This window comes from Typopeltis vanoorti, chromosome 5 (assembly GCF_054136105.1).
Source record: "Typopeltis vanoorti isolate ZY-2024b chromosome 5, IOZ_Tvanoo_1.0, whole genome shotgun sequence".
Taxonomy (NCBI): domain Eukaryota; kingdom Metazoa; phylum Arthropoda; class Arachnida; order Uropygi; family Thelyphonidae; genus Typopeltis; species Typopeltis vanoorti.
Window position 1 is genome coordinate 44198410 of NC_143553.1, and position 19833 is coordinate 44218242.

General features: G+C 36.7%; 1 protein-coding gene across 4 annotated transcripts in view; it reads left to right on the forward strand.

Moving 5' to 3' along the window:
• The window catches only part of LOC150106348 (rhotekin-2-like), a 237269-nt gene that overhangs the window by 81195 nt on the left and 136241 nt on the right, over nucleotides 1–19833 (forward strand). For all 4 annotated transcript variants that reach the window (XM_090392389.1, XM_090392390.1, XM_090392388.1 and 1 more), the window contains exon 2: nucleotides 6817–7010. In XM_090392389.1, the coding sequence (XP_090248515.1) occupies nucleotides 6817–7010 (194 nt within the window). The remainder of the gene's footprint in view (nucleotides 1–6816; nucleotides 7011–19833) is intronic.

Here is a 19833-nt window from a genome sequence, read left to right on the forward strand (position 1 = left end):
CCCAAGCTATAGATGCAACAGATGTCGACCCAGAACTATCTTTGTGAGAGTTTTGAAAACAGTATGATATTTATAAATGCATCAAAAATATTGCAGCCTCATGGGAGGCTGTGACAAAGAAATGCATGAATGGAATCTGGAAAAACTGTTTCCAGAGTTTTGTTAATGATGAATTTGATAGTGAACTTGAAATGGTTACAGAAAATATTGTATCACTGGCAAATGGACTTTCTTTAGACATTGAAGTGGAAGATGTTGAGGAGCTGCTAGAGCAAGAATCTGGAGAACTTACGAATGAAGAACTTATCGCTTTGGAAGAAGAGGAAAAATGAAGAACCAGAAAGAAAATTCACCACTAGAGGGTTATCTGAAGGTTTTTCTCTACTAAATAAACTTCTTACACATTTTGAGGAAATGGAACCAAACATCAAACGATTTGCAGGAATTGAATGAATGGTACAATATGCTTTTCGGCCATACCGTGAAATTTACGAGCAGAAAAGGAAAAAACAATTCAGACAAAAATCAACATGTTTATGAGAAAAACAACTCCCACTACATCAAGTGGCGGCATTGATGACCTGCAGCCAAGCATGAGTGGTCAGTAAAATATTTCTTATCTATTTTCTACATATGTTTTGTTTAGTTCTTTAAGATAAAATATTTTTTAGGTTTTATACAGTATTTGATATCTTTTTCATAATATTTTTTATTTTTGTAAATAGTAAACCAATTGTGTTGTACACAGTGTCTGATTTACCTAAACTGGTCCGACTTACGTCCAGATTGCATTACGACCGGTTGGTCAGAACCTAACATGGTCGTAAGTCGATGACTACCTGTAGTTGAGAAGGTACTTCATGTTATGCTTATGCTTGGGTATAGGATTAAAATAATAATATAATTTCTTTCAACTGTAGCAGACTTTGTTGTTTATTAGGCTAATTAACCTGGTTGGCCTAGTTAATATTGCTGCTCTCCATCCAGTAAGATTCCGAGTTTATTTGCCATTGGAATATAGAAATGCTCATGAAAGTCTTTAGGCTGTATTCTCAGATTGTCTAATCCTTAACTCACCGCACAGTATTAATTGTATGGTAGGATTAACATTAAAAAAAAAAGCAGGTGAAATGTACAGTTTAGTAAAGCAAGCTTATCATGACGTTGTCTGAGACAAAAGAACAGTAAAGAATGTTAAAAATGGTTGCTTCATTTCAAGATTGTTTTATTTTATTATGAGAGATCTCCAGGGAGTCAGAAACAACCAGCTGTTATACTTGTACTAGAATTCATTCACACTACTTGCACACACACATCCAATGGCAATCCATTCCAATCACGTACAATTCTATGAGAGAAAAATCTATCTCTCACTCCCTTCTTCACATCATTCATTCTCAACTTCCAATGACACCCTCTCATTCTTTCCCCACCCTCCAATAAGATGAAAAAAATCCATCTACTGAAATCCTATATGACCCTTTCCGAAGTTTTAAGGGGTTTTCGTATCACTCTTTCTCCTGTTTGCTAGTGTCTGCAGGCTACAAATTCTCAATCTGTCTTCATAATCAGTATTCCACAATCCTGATATTTTTGACTCTTTTGCACTCTCCATAATACAGTGCAAAAGTGTATTGTATTAGAATTGCCATGGAACTAGGAGACCAGATTTGCACACAATAGTCCAAATGAGGCCTTATGAAAGACTTGTAAAGAGAAAAAACGACTTATCTTTACATGTCAAAGCTATAGACCTATAGCACTGTTCAGTGTCTGTCTTAAGCTATTAGAAAGACTTATTTACAATAGAATTAGTTCTATTATTATTTACACTCTCCTTCATGAACAGGCTGGTTTCAGGCCAGGCACAGCTGTGAAGATCAAGTTTTGGCTCTAACGACTCATATAGAATCTTGACAGCTCATATGACACCATATGGAGGAACGGCATGATCTACAAGCTCCTTAAAATACTGGAATATAAAAAAACGACCCACCTGATCAATACTATTCTATCTAATAGAACAATACAGGTAGTTATAGATGATGATATGAGCAAGCCAAAAACAATGGACTTCCACGAGGATCAGTTTTGGCCTCTCTTCTATTCAGTTGGTATATTTCTGACATTCCAAAGATGTATGTCCTTTTTTTGTATGTGTGGTGGCATATGCATGTATTCTTCTTAACCAAATACTAAATAAATAACATGTCAAAGTTTGTTTTGGCATTGCAGTTATTCTCTGAATTGTATGTGTAATCTTTGCTATATGGCCCTTGAACTTCAACTTCATGTCTACTATAACTCCAAGATCCCTAGCCTGATCAGTTTCTTCTAGCATAATTCCACCAATATAATATGACATTAGATATCTAATCACATCACAGTTCATGACTTTACATTTATTAACATTGAACTGGCAGCCATTTTCACTTGCCTAGAATTGAAGCCTATTCAAATCATTCTGCAAGTACCATTATCATCTGCATTCCTAATTACCCTGCCTATCTTTGCATCATCAGCAAATAGCTGTATGTTGTCAGTCAAATCTTTCCCAGTGTCATGAATTTACAGACAGATTGAATAACAGTCGACCAAGGACTGATTCTTGTGGTACATCACTGGTTACCTTAAATCTTTCAGACTTTCATTCCCCATATGCCACTTTTTCATATCTCTGTCAGTCATGGGTTGACAGAGAATCTGTCAACCCATTTCTGTATATGAGCTCTTAGTAGCATCTCGAAAATCTTCACCGCCATTCCAGAGATACTGATATACTGTTACTCAGTAGTTGGATACATCAATCTTTTCACCACTTTTGTGCAATGGGATTAGTATACATTCTTTCCACTCCTGCGGAATCTTTCATATTCTGAGACTCAAATTATATAGACTGTTCAAAGGAATAGTCAGTTCATCTGTTCTGATATCCCATCAGCCCCTATTGCTGAATTTGTATTCAGTTTACCAGTGGTGGCCGGTGAAAATTTTAAGTGGGGGTGCTGCATATACAAAAAAAAATTTTTTTTCTTAATCAGTAAAGAATTTATTAATAAATAAATTTACATATTAAAAAATTGCTTTATTAAAAATATTTCATCCTCACCATGAAACTAATAATAAAAGTTTCATATCAATAGCAATGACAAGCACAAATGAATCAGTGTTAGATAGTAACGTGCAATGAAAAGCAAAGCGCAAACGAATATCAATGTTAGATCGCAGTGCATTTGTTTCGTAATCTAAAGCGTTAATCGAACAATTCCAATTATTAACTATTCAATCAATGTCAAAATATAAGCTGTAACCTTTAACATGTTGTATTGCATTTATATAATGTCGTAAGCATTGTTATTATTTATAAACACAGACAAAATTTAATTTTTTCATTTTTTCCTTGGGGGTGCTGCGGTGTTGCAGTGCACGAGCAGCCACTGGTTTGTGCAACAGCTCTAATACTTCTTCCTCATACACCAGAGTTTCTTCATCTAGTGAAGAGGTAGTAATGAATGCAGTGTTGCATACGCCAGATTGATAGCTTTTAGCAAAATGGGCACTCATTAGTTGAACAGCCTCTTCTGCATTTATCACCCTCACACCTAAATTCAGAAGAGTTATTCATTCTTTCTTTTACTTACAGTATATCAATAGAATTCTCGTGGGGTGTGTTTATCTTGCAGAGCCAGTTTCTTTTCATACTCAGACTTATCTTTTCATATAACTGTTGTGACTCTTTTGGGTTGCCCCTTATAATTTTCATAACTGACATCATTGTTATGCGCATAATATTCCTTCCACATCATCCTTTTCTTATGAATCTCTTGATTTAATAAGATTACACATCTATTTCACTCCTATGCTATTTATTCTTCAAACTCTTTGTACGCATTCCGATCTTGCATCAGTAAGTATTTTTTAAATGCTTCCCACGCACTGTTGATATTCTTACCATCCAACAACTGATATGGCACAGAATCCTGCATGCTCATGTTGGTGATAATTTCCTGCTTTGTAGTGGAGCATGTAATCACATTTGAATGGAATATTCATAAACTTAGCCATTTCCCAAGTAAGTACCACAAGATAGTTACATCTTGAACTGAAACTTCCTCTGACAAATCTAATGCTCTTTGATCTCGAGTTTCTTTTGTCACATGGTGCTTGAGGAAGTTGTTTTGCAATGGCCCAATGAATTCAGCTTCCTTCTTCTCATGAGAGTTTATCGCTATCCAATCAGTTTTTTGGATAATGAAAATTCCTCATTATGATTCCTTTTTTTCAAACCTATCATCTTTATTTGGTGATACATTTCTCTGTCACTAGTAACTGATCCACTAAGTCTGTAACGGCACTCCACTATGTATTTGATCTCGTTAGACTTCACATCGGGTTGCTTCAAACTCACTGCCACATGAAAAATTGTTACTAGTATTACAGTCACATGTCTCATTGCTTACTGGATTCAAGTCGTCCAATACAACAGCATGCCCCCTCCTCTCCTATCTTGCCAAAAAATACTATACCCTTTACATTCAATACCAGCAGTTAGTATGTCTGTTTCTGATAGCTAGGTCTCACTAATGCCTGCAGTTTTATGTCCCAAAATATTGGCCAAGGCAACAAAAGAAGTTGCCTTGGTCAATACTTTGCAAGTTGTCCAATCCCTTTTTTACTGACACTCTTTTAACATTCATGTATAGACATAATAAGTTATCTGCTTGTTTATTTGGATTCTTTTGCCTGCAGTCTACACTACATGGTTAGACAACTTGCAGATCTCTGTTGTATTGTGTGTGTAATATCTTATTTATGCAGACATCTTTGCATAAATAAGATACATAAACTTTGCATAAATTTGCCTGATAGGTCCAAACTGGACTAACACAAAATCGTTCTCTTTTCATAATCATTTCCGTCAACACAGTTACGTAACATTGTCATTTCGATGTCATTATCAGAGACACGAGAAATTATTATAAAAATGCGATTTTTAGGAGGTATTGTTAGAATGATAATCCAGAGTTATCTCCAAACATAGTTACAGCTCATCAGATATGATTCTAGATTTTCTCAAAGAGAAAACTTGCTTCTTCAGCTGCTGAGAATCCTCTTTAACAGTGATTTTATGTAAATACCAGAACTTCTGATAGTTTTATTGGAATGTAGAGTGTCCTGTACTCAAAACATCTGCAGTATGGCATGCTACATATATCCATCACCGTTCATCCTTCCTTAAGGCCATTCCAAATTAAACAAATTCAGACCTTTATTACACCAGATTTCAAGTTGGGATGATGCACTTGAAAATAAGGTTCTCCAGCTATCTGTTATACTCATGATCCCTCATCCAGTTGGAAAAGGGTGATTTCCATTGCTCTATATCACAGACTTGTAATGCTGTACAGGCTGGTCTAAAGTTCTTCACACCATTGTAGTCTGATGTTAGTTGTTATAGTTGATGTTTAATGTATCTGCAACTCTCCTGCCATAGAAAATCAATATTGGCCATCTACTTAGAAAACTGCAGAGCTTCATGACCTGCTACTAATCAGTGTCCCTGTAGACTCAGATTAATTTTCATGTTAGACTTCTGATATTTTTGTACCATCCTTCCCAGTTTGGTCCCTTGGTGTTGGTTTTCCTGTACATTTCTTGGCCAAGGCATCTGATTATATCCTACTATTGATATATGATGCAGTATTTTACCATTATCATGAACAGTTAGGCTGTTGATATATCCATCCTGTGATAACGCTTTTCAAGTCCATGAGTTCTGCAACTCTCCTGCCATAGAAAATCAATATTGGCCATCTACTTAGAAAACTGCAGAGCTTCATGACCTGCTACTAATCAGTGTCCCTGTAGACTCAGATTAATTTTCATGTTAGACTTCTGATATTTTTGTACCATCCTTCCCAGTTTGGTCCCTTGGTGTTGGTTTTCCTGTATATTTCTTGGCCAAGGCATCTGATTATATCCTACTATTGATATATGATGCAGTATTTTACCATTATCATGAACAGTTAGGCTGTTGATATGTCCATCCTGTGATAACTCTTTTCAAGTCCATGAGTTCTCCATATGCCACAGAGTGCAAGCCATGTGTGATGACATATCAGTATATTTTATGCTGTAACATGGGATATTTTAAAACTCATTTCACCATTTAATTGTATATACAAACAGGATATGTACTGTATATACATATCCTGTTTGTATATACAATTAAAATCATTAGTTGCGATAATGTTGGAAGTTTATGAACTGATAAATGACTTTAACACAGAATAAACATGTGTGGTCTGCATAATTACACATGAAAATGGTGTGAATTATGCATTTTCATTATTGTTGCTGTGATATGTAAAAATTAACACATGCTCACTATTTAAGAGTGTCCATTTTTACCGAAGGAAGTCTTATGTGATCATTTACCACAAGAAAACTCTTGACCCATTTTACATATCAATGTCATGTATTTTCTCCTGTTGTATTGGAGAAAAGACAAGCATAATAAAAATGAAAGAACTGTTTGAATTTATCCTTAATAAATATTTTACTTTTCTTCTGATAACTCTCCCCCCCCTACCCCTTTGGATCCATGGACTGTGAAACTTTTGTAGATGTTAAGATGTCGAAAATTATATGAATAGATCAGTATAGCTTTGAATCGAGAGATGGCATTATATATGTTTGTAATTAATTTTTAATGCTGTTATAATACTTTGGTTACTAATTTCATGTTATTTTTGTACACTACTTTTGAGTTCATTAAAGAGTGAAATAGAAGAATTTTATATTTTTTTTTTATAGGAATATGACCTGGAACAAAAGATTGATTTGGAAATTAAAATGCGTGAGGGAACAACTAAACTATTAGCTGCTTGTAAACATCCTGTGCAGAGCTTAGAGGCTGCTAAATCTTTGCTAACATCCAATGAAAGGATGACAGCTTATATGGCTGAATTGCAATACAGGAAGACACAGGAAAGGAAAATGGAAGAAATGTAAGGATTAAACAGTGAAATTTCCTTAATTTAAAACTGATGGCCATTTAGTTGGTCTTCATATTAAATGAGTTCATAATAATGAATGACATTCCATTTCATAGCTTTCCTCACTTTTAGGTTTTGACTAATGGCCAAATAAGTCTATTGAAGTAAACCCAGCTTAAACTTCTTTATATAAAGATTTAAAAAAAATAAGCATGCCATAATTATTTAATTAACATTAATTAGAAATGGATCCCATTTAATTATTTATGAAATTGGAAAGGAATGTGTTTTTGAAAATGCATTTGAATTCTGAATAGAAATGCTGTTTTCCTATATACTTTTTACTATTGGAGAATGCATTCCACAACATCTCTTGCAAATAATTATGTCCTCTTGTGTTACATAAAATACCATTACCAAAGTGTTAGACCTCAGTATTTACTTTACCAACAAGCCTAAAAATAAGGCTAAAGAAACAGTGCAGTTAAAATACTTTCATATTTTAAATTTTGGTAGTTAGTATTATTAGACTTTATTCATTAACCGAAAAGTTGGAGGAAGAAAAAAAAAAGAAGTGCATCTATTGGTTAAGACAGGTTATTGGATTAAGAATTGGGGGGACAGGAGAGAAGCTGTATTCAGTTAACTTTCTGAAATAATTTATATAAACTTATTGAACTGTATCTTTCTTTTGTTTTAGGAAACCTTCAGAAAATTTTTTGCATCATCAGTGAACTTTTTTCTTCAGGCTTCTTTTCTTCAACCAAGTTTGACATTTATTTCTCTTGAAGTTCTTACAGATTTAAGAATGACACATGTACTAGATATGATAATAGTTTAAGGAAAGATTTAATACATATAAAAAAAAATATAACCTTAATGAAACAATGTATTTACCAATATTTTTAGTATAGAAAGAGTGCTAATTTATTTCAGAACAATGACCCTTGCATGTCAACCAAATTCTGGTACAGCACTATGTAATTCTATTTCAACTATCTGACTCTTCAATTACACTGGACAACAAAATATTACAAAAGTCATGCCCCCCCCCCCCAGATTAATTTAGTCATTTCTTATAGATTTCAAAAACGAAAATGCAAAATTGGTTACGGTTTTGTGAGAGATCCGCAATAGTTTCTTATATAATAGAGTATTACTACTTATCACATATTTCAGTAAATGTCTGCCTCTACTTTCGATGTTGCTTTGCCTGTCACTTGCATAACTGCTCAGGATCATCTCTGGTAAGTGTCCAACAGTAGTCAGCCAACATGGAAGTGGACCACTTTCCCTGGTATTGTTTCTCCATCGTTGCAATTTCCTGATGGAAATATTCACTGTGCTTATCACTAACCGTGCTGCTGTTGTCAGGGAAGAAATCCAAGTGGGAATGGATCAAATGTATTTACATATTGCAGCCAAGTTTGCAGTACAGAGACAAGTCCTCAACCAGTTCCTCTTAGTTTTCTGCCTTGACATTTCAGAGGAAGTTAGTTGACACCAGACTAAATGCATCCCAAGCTTTTTTCTCATCACCCTGTTGCAGGTTGTCAAACATCTCATCAATGAAGAGCTCTCAGATCTGAGGATCCACAAAACTCTATCTTTAATTTTTGCTTTGCTGAGTCGAGGAAATTTGTCAACCAGGTACTTGAGAGCTGATCCAGTCCAGTCCGTGGCTTTTACAAAGTTTTTACCAGACCAAGTTTGATATATAGGAATGGTAGCAGAATATTGTGCATTTCTACCAGTGCTGGGTGTTGCACATCCTTCTCTCTGCCTTCCCCTCAGAGATTTCCTCACAGGCCAGTCTCTCTTCACATAGTGCAAAGTCCTTGCTCAGCTGTCCCATTCACACACAAAAAAACAAAAAAAACAAGGAGTACTTCATACATCCCCGCTTGCAGACCCATTAACACAGACACTACTTTCAAGTCATCACAGAGATGCCAGCTGTACTTGCTATTGAAAGCAGTCCAACAGCTGTTTTAGGTTGTCATAGGGTTCTTTCATGTAGACAGCATGTCCTACTGGAACGGATGGAAGCTAGCATCCATTATGCAGCAACACTGCCTTAGACTCAATTTCAATGGGTCTATGAATAGTTCGCCATTCATGCTGGTGATGTTTGATTCAAAGGGCATTCATCAGGCAATCTACATCATAGCAGAACACAAGGTCATCTTCCTTTTGGAAGTAAGGTGCAAATTGCTGGTGATGAGTGAGAAACAAAGGCACTCGGACATTTTCTTTGAGAAGATTCCATTGTGGAAGTCTTAATCCTAGTAACTCCACTTTGACCTTGGACAGCTCTAGATCACAAACAAGATCATTAATTTCTTCTTGTGTGAGAATGTATGGTGCAGATGAAGCACCCTGGCTGACATGGATCATCAGACACCGAAGGCTCAGGAGAACCCTACCTCGTCATTCACTGAATCGAAGGAAAATTCTTTTGGAGATTTGGGAATGGGAAGTCCACTATTCAGAACTGGTTGGAGAGCAGTTGATATATTCATGTATGCTATCGTCCACTTCTTTTTTCTCGTAATGCCTCCTGAAGCAGGTGTACGATGCAAAAGTAGCAGTCATTTGTATGATTGCCTGGCTCACTCCAAAACCATAGGAACAGCAAACGACATTGACACTTTATTGCCTTTCAACCACATCAGGAGATTTTTAGCACATGTACCACAGCATGTGTGTGGGACCTGGTCCTTGTCCTCAGTCTTACATCTGAAATAAAGCTGATATGCCTTTTTCACTAACCTAGTGGTGGCTTTTTTCTGGTCTTCCCCACAAATGTAACAAAAGTTATTTGCACTATTAACACAAGTACGAGGCATCAATACTGCTGGATTTACACTGCAGGGATCACTTGTGTAGTAGTTATGATGGAGTAAATAGGAGTATAGCCCAGGAAGTCGCAAACACTTGCTCACCCTATGAGACTTCACGTTATACTAATGATTGCATGATTTTACAACAGCAATGTAATGACTCAACTGCATTGCATCAGCCAGTGATGCAATAGCTCCTGGCGGGTGTGTATGATTAGCTGATGCAATATGTTGCAATCAGGAGATTGAAATACAAATTACCTATGTACACAATGTGGACTGAGGCTCTCCTAAACAAGAGCCATTCGGCAGATTTTATTGTTGTTTTTGTGTTTTGCACATAGAAATTAGCAAAGAATTGCTGCTTTCATTTCAGAGGCAAATTGTGTGTTGTCCACTGTTATCAGAACAGTACATTGCCTTGCTAGTGTGGTCGGATAAATGGTAGAGTAATGTGTGTGTGTGTATGAATTAGGGGGTGCTGTCCCCTGCTTTACTTTTCATTTCTTCAGTTGCTTTGATATTTTTGACTAATTTTTATTTTTGTAAATGTTAACATTGTTCATCAAGTTGATTTTCATGAAAGATTATTGTGTCACACTCAGTGGATTAATGATTTCTTATTACCAACACTGTATCTCTGTTGATCAATTATTGAGTTCATTCATGACTAAACAGCCAACAACTCAGTCATTCTGAAATCTCGTTTCAACTGTTAACCTGACAAGCCCAAATCCCACAAATTCTGCTGACATTATGAACAGCTGTATTAAAATGACTTGAAATTTTTCAGGAAATGACAATGTATATTAAAATATTAATTAAAAAACTTTAATCAGTACCTTCCAATATTTCAGCAATGTTACATTGCCATCTTCGGGGAACATAAAACTATGATATGTGCATGCAGGCACTAACGACGAGCAAATGAGGACTGAATAAGGCAACTGGCATTGGTCCTAGAGGCCTAAAAGTGTCCCCCTAGCAGGCTAAATTGGGTTGTCTTGGCTGATGTTCTAAGAATGCAAGCTTCCCAAATTTGGGGCAGTCTTATGCACCCAAATTTGTTGAGATTTGGGAAGTTTTTTAGAGCTGAGGCTGATTCCCAGAACAATCTTTCATGTTAGTATTTGCTACAGGGGTGTCGATTGTTTTAGTGTGTTAGGAAGTTGTGGAGTGTGTCTACGCCATGTGGCCAAATAGCGAACACATCATCTACATAGCATAGCCAGACAGTGGCTTTTTGATTGGCTGATTTTAAGCCTTTTTTTTTTTCAAAAGTCTCCATAAAGAAGTTTGTCAGGAGTGGAGAGAGTGTAAAACCCATAACTGCACTCTGTTTGTAGAATTTTCCTTGCCAAACGAAATAGCCCGACTTCGTGATGAACTGAAATAGGGCTGATATATCGGGAGGAAATATGGCTTGAATGAGATTTTTTTTTTTTTTTTCATATTTCTTTCTCATCCAAGCCATATTTCCTTGCCAAACAAAATAGTCTTAGTTCATGGTGAACTAAAATAGGGCTGATATATTATCGGGAGGAAATTTGGCTTAGATGAGTTTTTTTTTTTTTTTTTCCCATATTTCTTTCTTATCCAAGCCATATTTCCTCCTGATAAGGGTATTTCATACCCTTTCATTCAAATTAAACTGTGCAATAAATAAATCTGTACATTGAGCTCAACTTAAACCAGTTCATAATTAAAAATATTCAGGCAAGAAATAACATTGCTATAATCCATCATATTTCACTCAAAGCAAAACTTCATGCAATTTTCATTGCTGTTAATTCTCTGTGACTGGTCTAAGCAGAGCTCGTAAATTATATCAACCCTTGCACTGAATTATCAGTTTTTTAAAATCATCTTTTCCTTTTGCAACAAGAGAGAGAGAGAGGATTTAATAGAATAAACAAAATAGTCTTACTTTCCAGTAGTAGAGAGTGGAGAGAGAATATCCATCAACAGAAATACTTTCTTCCAAACAGTATGAAGAACAAGAATTCTTATGTAATGTAATGGACATACATATATTAAGTAGTTCCTTCTCTTCCAGTTACGAATGACAGGAAATGTTACAATTACTTAGATCAAAAAAAAAAAAAAAAAATCGCAAGTTAATTAGTTTTATATCGATTGCCTTCGACTGTATCCTCATACACTGCTTAATAAAACTTCTAATTTATTCCTTAATTTTTTCCAAAAGTTTCTATTGATATTGTTCCATAACTTCAAATTTTCCATCACTTTTCTCTCTACATGTATGCTGTCTGCTCTTAGGTATTATTTTCCATCATTCCTCTGTTGCCAGTCGACATACATTTCTTGATATCATATGGATTGTGTTGGTCCTATACAGATTTCTCATTCCTTTGCTTGCCAATATCACTGTCAACATGTGCCTTTGTTTAGAGGTAACTTCTTATACTTCACTAAAATATTATTATTTGCACTTTTCTTCAGTATTTTTTCCACCATTTGTCTAAAACCCTCCACTCACTAATGAAATTAGTTTTGGTTTCAAAATTGCTCTGCTGTAATATCAAAACAGTGAGTAGTATTAATGTCATTCACATTTGTTCTGAATAACTACATGAGTTCTTGGCTGCATGTACATTATAGTAAAATGCAATTTATCAATTATTAATTAATGCAATGTGTATTTTTCTTGAATAAATCTTCAGAAATACACTTGTGCACTCAAGGGCTAAATATTCCCTAAGATATCTCAGCCCTATTTCAGTTCACAATGAACTCAGGCTATTTCGTTTGGCAAGGAAAGTTCTACAAACAGATAGAGGGGACAGCCATGGGTTCACCACTTTCCCCACCCTTGGCCAATTTCTTTATGGAGAGATTTGAAGAGAAAGCCTTAAACTCCACCCCACAAAAACCCACTATTTGGCTTCGTTATGTGGATGATGTGTTTGCTATTTGGCCACATGGCTCAGACACACTCCACTCCTTCCTAACACACTTAAACAACCAACATCCCAGAGTCCAGTTCACCTTAGAAAAAGAGGAAAACAACACCCTCCCCTTCCTAGACACTTTAATCACCCGCCAGCTTGATGGATCTTTGGTTTTCTCTGTTTACAGAAAACCCACCCACACTGGCAGATACATTCACCAGCAATCCCCCCCCCCCACAACAATATGGGGTGATAAAAACACTATATAATAGGGCAAAATTAATCTGCTCAGATGACAAGGCCCTGACTATTGAACTAAACCACATCCTCAACACTTTCTTAGCCAATGGCTATAACCCCAAAAAAATCCAAAAAATACTAAAACCTGTAAACCACAACCCCCCCTCCCCACCTCCACAATAAAGATTACACCAAGTCTATCACCATCCCCTACATCCAGGGCACCTCTGAAAAAATAACCAACATCCTCAAAAAATATGACCTTACTTCCTGTTACAGACCATATAAAAAGTTGGCATCCCTTATCCGCTCTACCAAAGACCAACCACTTCCCCTAGACCTACCTGGTGTATACCAGGTCCCTTGCAGCTGCAAATTGTCCTACTTTGGCCAAACAGGCAGAACAACAAATATCAGGATTTCAGAACACCAAGACTACATCCGGTTTCACCAGTACAGCCGCTCTGGGCTGGCAGACCATGCCTTAGATACCCACCATAAAATTCGTTGGAAGAAAACAAAAATAATCCATCGCAGCAAGTTTAAATACGAAAGATTATTCAAAGAATCTTCAGCAGCTCTAAAAAACGTTCCTAACCTCAACAAATTTGGGTGCATGAAACTGCCCCAAATTTGGGAGACTTTCATTATGAGAACTTCAGCCCAACTACCAAGACTACCAAATTAGCCCGCAAGAGGGCACCATTAGGACTTTAGGAACAATATTAGTTTCTTGCTTTCTTCCTCATTTGCTTTGTGTTAGTTCCTGAGTGCACATACCATATATTTATGTTCCCGAAGATGGCAATGTGACATTGCCGAAATATAGAAGTTATTCATTAAAGTTACCTTTAATTAATATACTTTATATGCGTTGTTAATTTCCGTAAACTAATTACCAGTTAATAGCTGAAATGTTTTACTTGTATTCACAACACAGTTGACATTTTCAATGATTCCTATTTTCATTGTCTTTGTCTTTTTATTGCTGACCTTCATACCACATCTATTACAACAGCTATTCAATTTAGTCAGAGAATCTTGCAGACTTGTAGCGGATTTATTTAGAAGTATAACATCATCCGCATAAAGCAAAGAGCTGACCTTAACATATCCAATTTTGATATCATGTTTAATACCACTTTCCTTCATAATGTGATCCATATAGATAATGAATAACAGAAGGGATAATGTACATCCTTGTCTGACACCAGATTTAACATTAAACCACCTTCCTGTACTTCCTTCAATTCTAACTGCTGACTTACAACTCAAATAAAGACCAAGTATTGCTTGATATAATGCCCCATTGACACCATATAACTGCAGCGTATTGAATAGCTTCTCTCTTGGCACCTTGTCATATGCCTTTTCCAAATTGACAAAACTTAAATACAGATCTTTGTTATATTCCCATGCTTTCTCGACTATTTGTCGTAAAGTGAAGATCTGATCCTGACAGCCTCTATTTGGCCTGAATCCAGCCTGTTCTTCACCAAGCTTTTCTTCCACAATTCTTCTCAACCGTTTCTCAAGCATACTTGCATAGATCTTGCCAGGAACACTCAGTAGAGAAATACCTCTGTAATTCTCACATTCAGTTTTATTTCCCTTTTTATATGTGGGTACTATGAGAGCTCTACTCCAATCATCGGGAATTTGTCCCTCTGTCCAGGCTTTCTGAACTATGCAGTGCAGCCACTGTAAGACTCTTATACCACCATGCTTCAGCATTTCTGGTCGAATATCATCTACTCCTGCTGCCTTTCCAAATTTCAAGCCTTTGATGCCTTTTTCTACTTCAAGTATGGATATGTATTCCTGACTGCATGCCTGGTCAGTTTTTTTTTACCACTGTACTATCATCACTGCTTGTTTCATTTAACAGTTTTTCAAAGTAATTACTCCATACTTCAAGGATATCCTTTTCTTCCATTTTCATGTCACCTTAATCATCTCTAACTCCTTTTACAGCACTCTTTCCTCCATTCCTAAACTTCTTCAACAACCTCCAGAATATTTTGCCACCTTCTTGATATTTATTTTCTATATTCTTGCCAAAGTCCTCCCATGACTTTTCTTTAGCTAGTTTTACACAGTGTTTAGCATTCTTGCATTTGTCTCTATATTCTCTAAGAGCACAAGCTGACTTATTTGACAGAAACTTTTGATATGCTTTCTTCTTTTCCTTCACTGCCTCTTTAACTTCCTGTGTCCACCAGGGAGTTCTGATTTTTTTATCCTTGCAGACAACCTCACTACATGCCTCTCTGGCTGAATCAATCAATGTTTTCTTCAGTTTGCGACTGAATCTCCAAGGTTTGATTCCTGTTCTCAAATTCTTTAATTTTTTCTTCAATAATCTTTGTGTATTTTAGTCTACAGTTCACATCTGAGAGCTGCTGAACTTTTATTCGCTTTAAAACTTTCTTACATGTCATTCTTTTCAATATGAAATTCAATTTTATCCTGCTCAAGACTAAATAGTGATCACTTCCAATCTCAAATCCTCTGTACACTCTGGTGTCCTGCACCAGAGAGAAAACCTCACTATCCACAATAACATAGTCAATGAGACTTTTCTTATTCCTTGCCTCTTCTCTCCATGTGAATTTGTGCAACATTTTTATGTTGGAACATGGTGTTAGTAATAACCAGTCCATGTCCTGAGCAGACAACAGATATTTGCCATGATTATTAGCTTTGCTCTTTTCTCCAAATTTTCCCAAAATATTTTTGTATGTCTCACAATCATTTCCTACTCTGCTATTTAGATCCCCAACAAGGAGCAACTTTTCCTTTTTCATTGTGTCAGTTGCTTTTTCTAAAGCGTCAAAAAATTCCTCCACTTCTACCTTAGTAGAACTTTCTGTGGGACCATAGGCACAAATAAGTCTCATTGTCCAGTTCCTCATTCTCATATTTGCCCACATTACTCTACTTGAGACTGACTGCCATTCAAGATTAGCCTCGTATTTTGTGTTGAATAACATTTTGTATTTATTGCTCAGAAAGATCTCACCAGTTTCGGTCTTTTTTGTTTCAGTCACCCCTATTATGTCGATCTGGTACTTATCTAATTCCTCAGCTAGCTCCGTTTCTTTGCCATGCAGGCTTTTTACGTTAATAGTAACGATCTTTAACTCTGGTGATGTTGAGTTGGGGTTTGTTTTCAGATTTGTTCCAGTAGCTGACTTTTCGCTGTTCGCCCTGGTTCCGTGGCGAAAACAACGGAGGCCTTGTTTAACCGGGCAATGCCCCAGCCAGCATGAAATTTTGTCATGTTGTACCATCATTTTTTATTTTGGTTTAACCAATAAGAATGCAATTTGGTCGGCTAAATCCGAAATTGCCAGCCCATCCTCGTTCATTCGGTATCCAAGTAGATACCCAACAGGGTGCACCACGTGAGGGGTGAGGATTGGACATTGGGTCAGAAGCCCTGGTCGTTTCTCTGCATTCCATTAAAGGCTATGTGGAGGTCTCCTCTCAGTTATACAGCTTTTCACCCTTAAGCGCCCCCAGAAAAGAACTAGATATTTATAACATATAGATCAAAGAATATAGAGAGAAATGGAAAGAACATCTATTTTTAGGATGGAAAGATATTGGCTACCAAAAGAGGTGGATAGATATAGACCAAAGGGAAAGAGGAAGTGAAGCCAGAACATGCAAATACCTAACCCTTGAAGAGAAGAAGATAAGTGGCATCCTTACCATACTTCTCTTGATATGTCTTTCCATTCTGATATTTGTTCTTATTTGACTGCTATTTTATTTCCTGTATATATTTCTTGAATAGTCTGTAAGATCTGGTTTGCTATATTTGGATAGGTTAATATTTTAAATAATTTTTGTCTATGAATTTTATCGAAGGTTGCTTTGCTTTTTCAACTGTTATTTATATATATAAATATATATGTGTGTGTATATATATATATTTCAGACATGAGATATATATGACTTCTGCATTACTTCAACCTTGGTATCTCTCCTGGGTCTAGCTCCCACTGATGAGATCTCAAAGTTCAAAACCAGTCTGGGTAGTGGCCCTTCCTATTATGCATAGCAATATACACATCCAAAAGGGAGGAGGGTGCTTTTGCATTATGGGATACATACTAAGGCAAGTGATACGAAGTCATTAGCCTCTATATATAAGTAGCTTAGATCTGAATATATTTCACATGCAAAACATTGTTTTGCTTCCTTGCGATAAAGATTAAAACCAAGTATAAAATTTCTTGGTGTCTTTAACATATTGTAATAATATCTCTATTCTTTTAATTTTTTTATTTATATGATATGATTTTGTTATTTATTATTATTTAACATCAGACTATGCCTTTGTAATGTCTTTTTCTTATCAGTCATAATACCGAGTTTATCATCGTTGCTTGAGCTAGTTCTTCAGGCATAAAACTTGGGATTATTCTTAATCCTTTTAGTCTATAGTTTTACCCCCCCCCCCTTTCTCCCAAGGCCGTAAGTAAGCTATTTCACGTGCTCAAAGTGTAGACACCGGAAAAGCTTCTGGCTGGAATCAATTCCCTAATCTACCTTGCTGTATTTCTCTTGTATTGATCCTTAAAAATTTATTTTTCTTTACGACTGCTCCATTAAGGATTGCATAAAAGAATTGTTTTTCTTTCCCTTACATACAAGAGAAACATTCAGCTAAGCACGAGAAATATCTCTTAAATTAACTCTAATTCAAGCAACTCCTAATATTTTTATGAGACAGTGCATTGGTAAGGCAAGATCATGCAATCTATTAACAAAACATGTTTATTCATTCTAAGACAAATTAATTACAAAATTTAAACTACACATATAAAGTGTCTGGTTCAGCCTAATACAAGTAGATAACAATGGAGACAATATGTATCTAATTCTCCATACGATCATTCAAGCATTTTCACTTAAACTTTAAGACAAAGACATTAAAATTTCTCATAACTTTTCAGACATGTGGATAGACTTAAACACACTTTAACTTAACTCAAGTTATGAAGAGAAAGAGGCATAACTTAATCTGCATTCAATTTTGGCATTATACAACATTAGCAATTTCCTTAGAACTCTATATACTACTTATTCACATTCAAACAGAAGTACGACTTTCCGACTTCTCTAATATTTTCTATTTATTTATTTTTATTTCAAAAGGAATACAGAACAACTACAGGTCAATGTCCAGTCTGGAAAGTCAATCCAAGGCCTCATCCATCACCTTGTGGATGTCCTGTAGGCCACCACCATGAAATTGGCGCCTTGGGCAGTCATTCACGATATGAGTAATTGTCTGCGCCACGGGAGAACAATCACAATAAAAGTGGTCTAACAGTCCCCATTTATGTAGTAGGTAGCCACATTTATCCTGGCTAGTTCTGATCCTGTTGATTGATGACCAAATCTTCCTAGGAAGAGCAAAACCAGGCTGCAGAACACAGGGATCTTCTACCAGGAAGCCGTTTGTTGGGAGATTGTTGGACCAGTATTCTCTCCACATGTCAGGTGTTGATGGCAGGGCAGCTGAAGAGAGTTCGTCCATGGACCAGAGAGGCTTTCTAGATTTTAGGCGAAGACTAGGTGGATTTATGAGAGTCTGGTGCAGGAGCAGGAGTGGGTGCTCATTGCTTTATTAAATTCTTTAATCGAGGCTTGTCTTCTCTGTATGTTTGGTGGAGCAATGTTAGATAGGACAGGCAGCCAGGAGAGAGGGGTGCTTCTCACTGTCCCACTAATTGTGTGCATAATATTGTGCAGAGAATGCAAGGGCTAGTGCAGATGACCTTAGGACTTCTGCACCACAACTCCAGGTTGTTCCAGCAAGCCTTGAAATGATATTGTTTCTAGTTTTAATTTTGTTGAACAGGTTGGTGATGTGCCTTTTGTAGGTTAGGTTTCTGTCCAGGCTCACTCCAAGGTATTTCAGGTGAGGCTCGTGTTCTACCATTTTTCCACAGAAAGAAAGGTTGAGGTGAAATACTGTGGACACAGTTTTTGTTGGATTTGGCTTCAAGTACCACTGCTTGAAGTACTCTTCCAGTATGTTCAGTCTGTGTTCAAGGTTGATTCCAGGTTGGCAAAGGAGGTAGATTGATGTAGGATTGCTAGGTCATCAGTGTACATATACTTGCTTCTGGTATGTGGTAAGTCGTACACGTAGGTGTTAAAAAGTAAAGGAGATAACACAGATCCCTGAGGGAGACTGTTATGAAGGAATCTGGGCCTGCTCTTTTTTCTGCCAATATGGACCCAGATCTTTCTGTTGGAGAGAATGGATTCAAAAAGCTGGAAAGTTTTTTTGCACCTTATATTTCCTAGCTTTAGGAGGAGGCCCCTGATCTAGACTGTGTCATAAGCTGATGTTAGGTCAATGAAAGTGGCTCCAGATTTAAGTTTCTTCTGGAAGCCTGCTTCAATCTGTGTTGTCAGGGCCAGGACCTGGTCACAGCAACTTCTTCCTGGCCTGAAGCCAGCTTGTTCAATCAGGAGTGCCCTTTCGATGAGTTGTGAAATTCTTTTAAGGAGAATTCTTTCAAAGAGCTTAAAGCTGGAGCAAAGCAAGGAGATAGGTCGTAGATTTTTTATATCATTTGGATCTTTCCCTGGTTTGGGCACGGCATTTATTTTGGCTTCCCACTACAGATTTGGTAGTTTACCAGTCATTATAATTTCTGAGAAAAGGGCGGCCAGCCATGTTTGGCCTTGTTGACCGAGATGTTTTAGAAACTCAGGGAGGATACCATCCACTCCTGCAGCCTTGCCCTTCTTGGTGAGTTTTAAGGCTACCTGTACCTCTTCCGAAGATACTGGTGTACAAGTTCAGGAAGC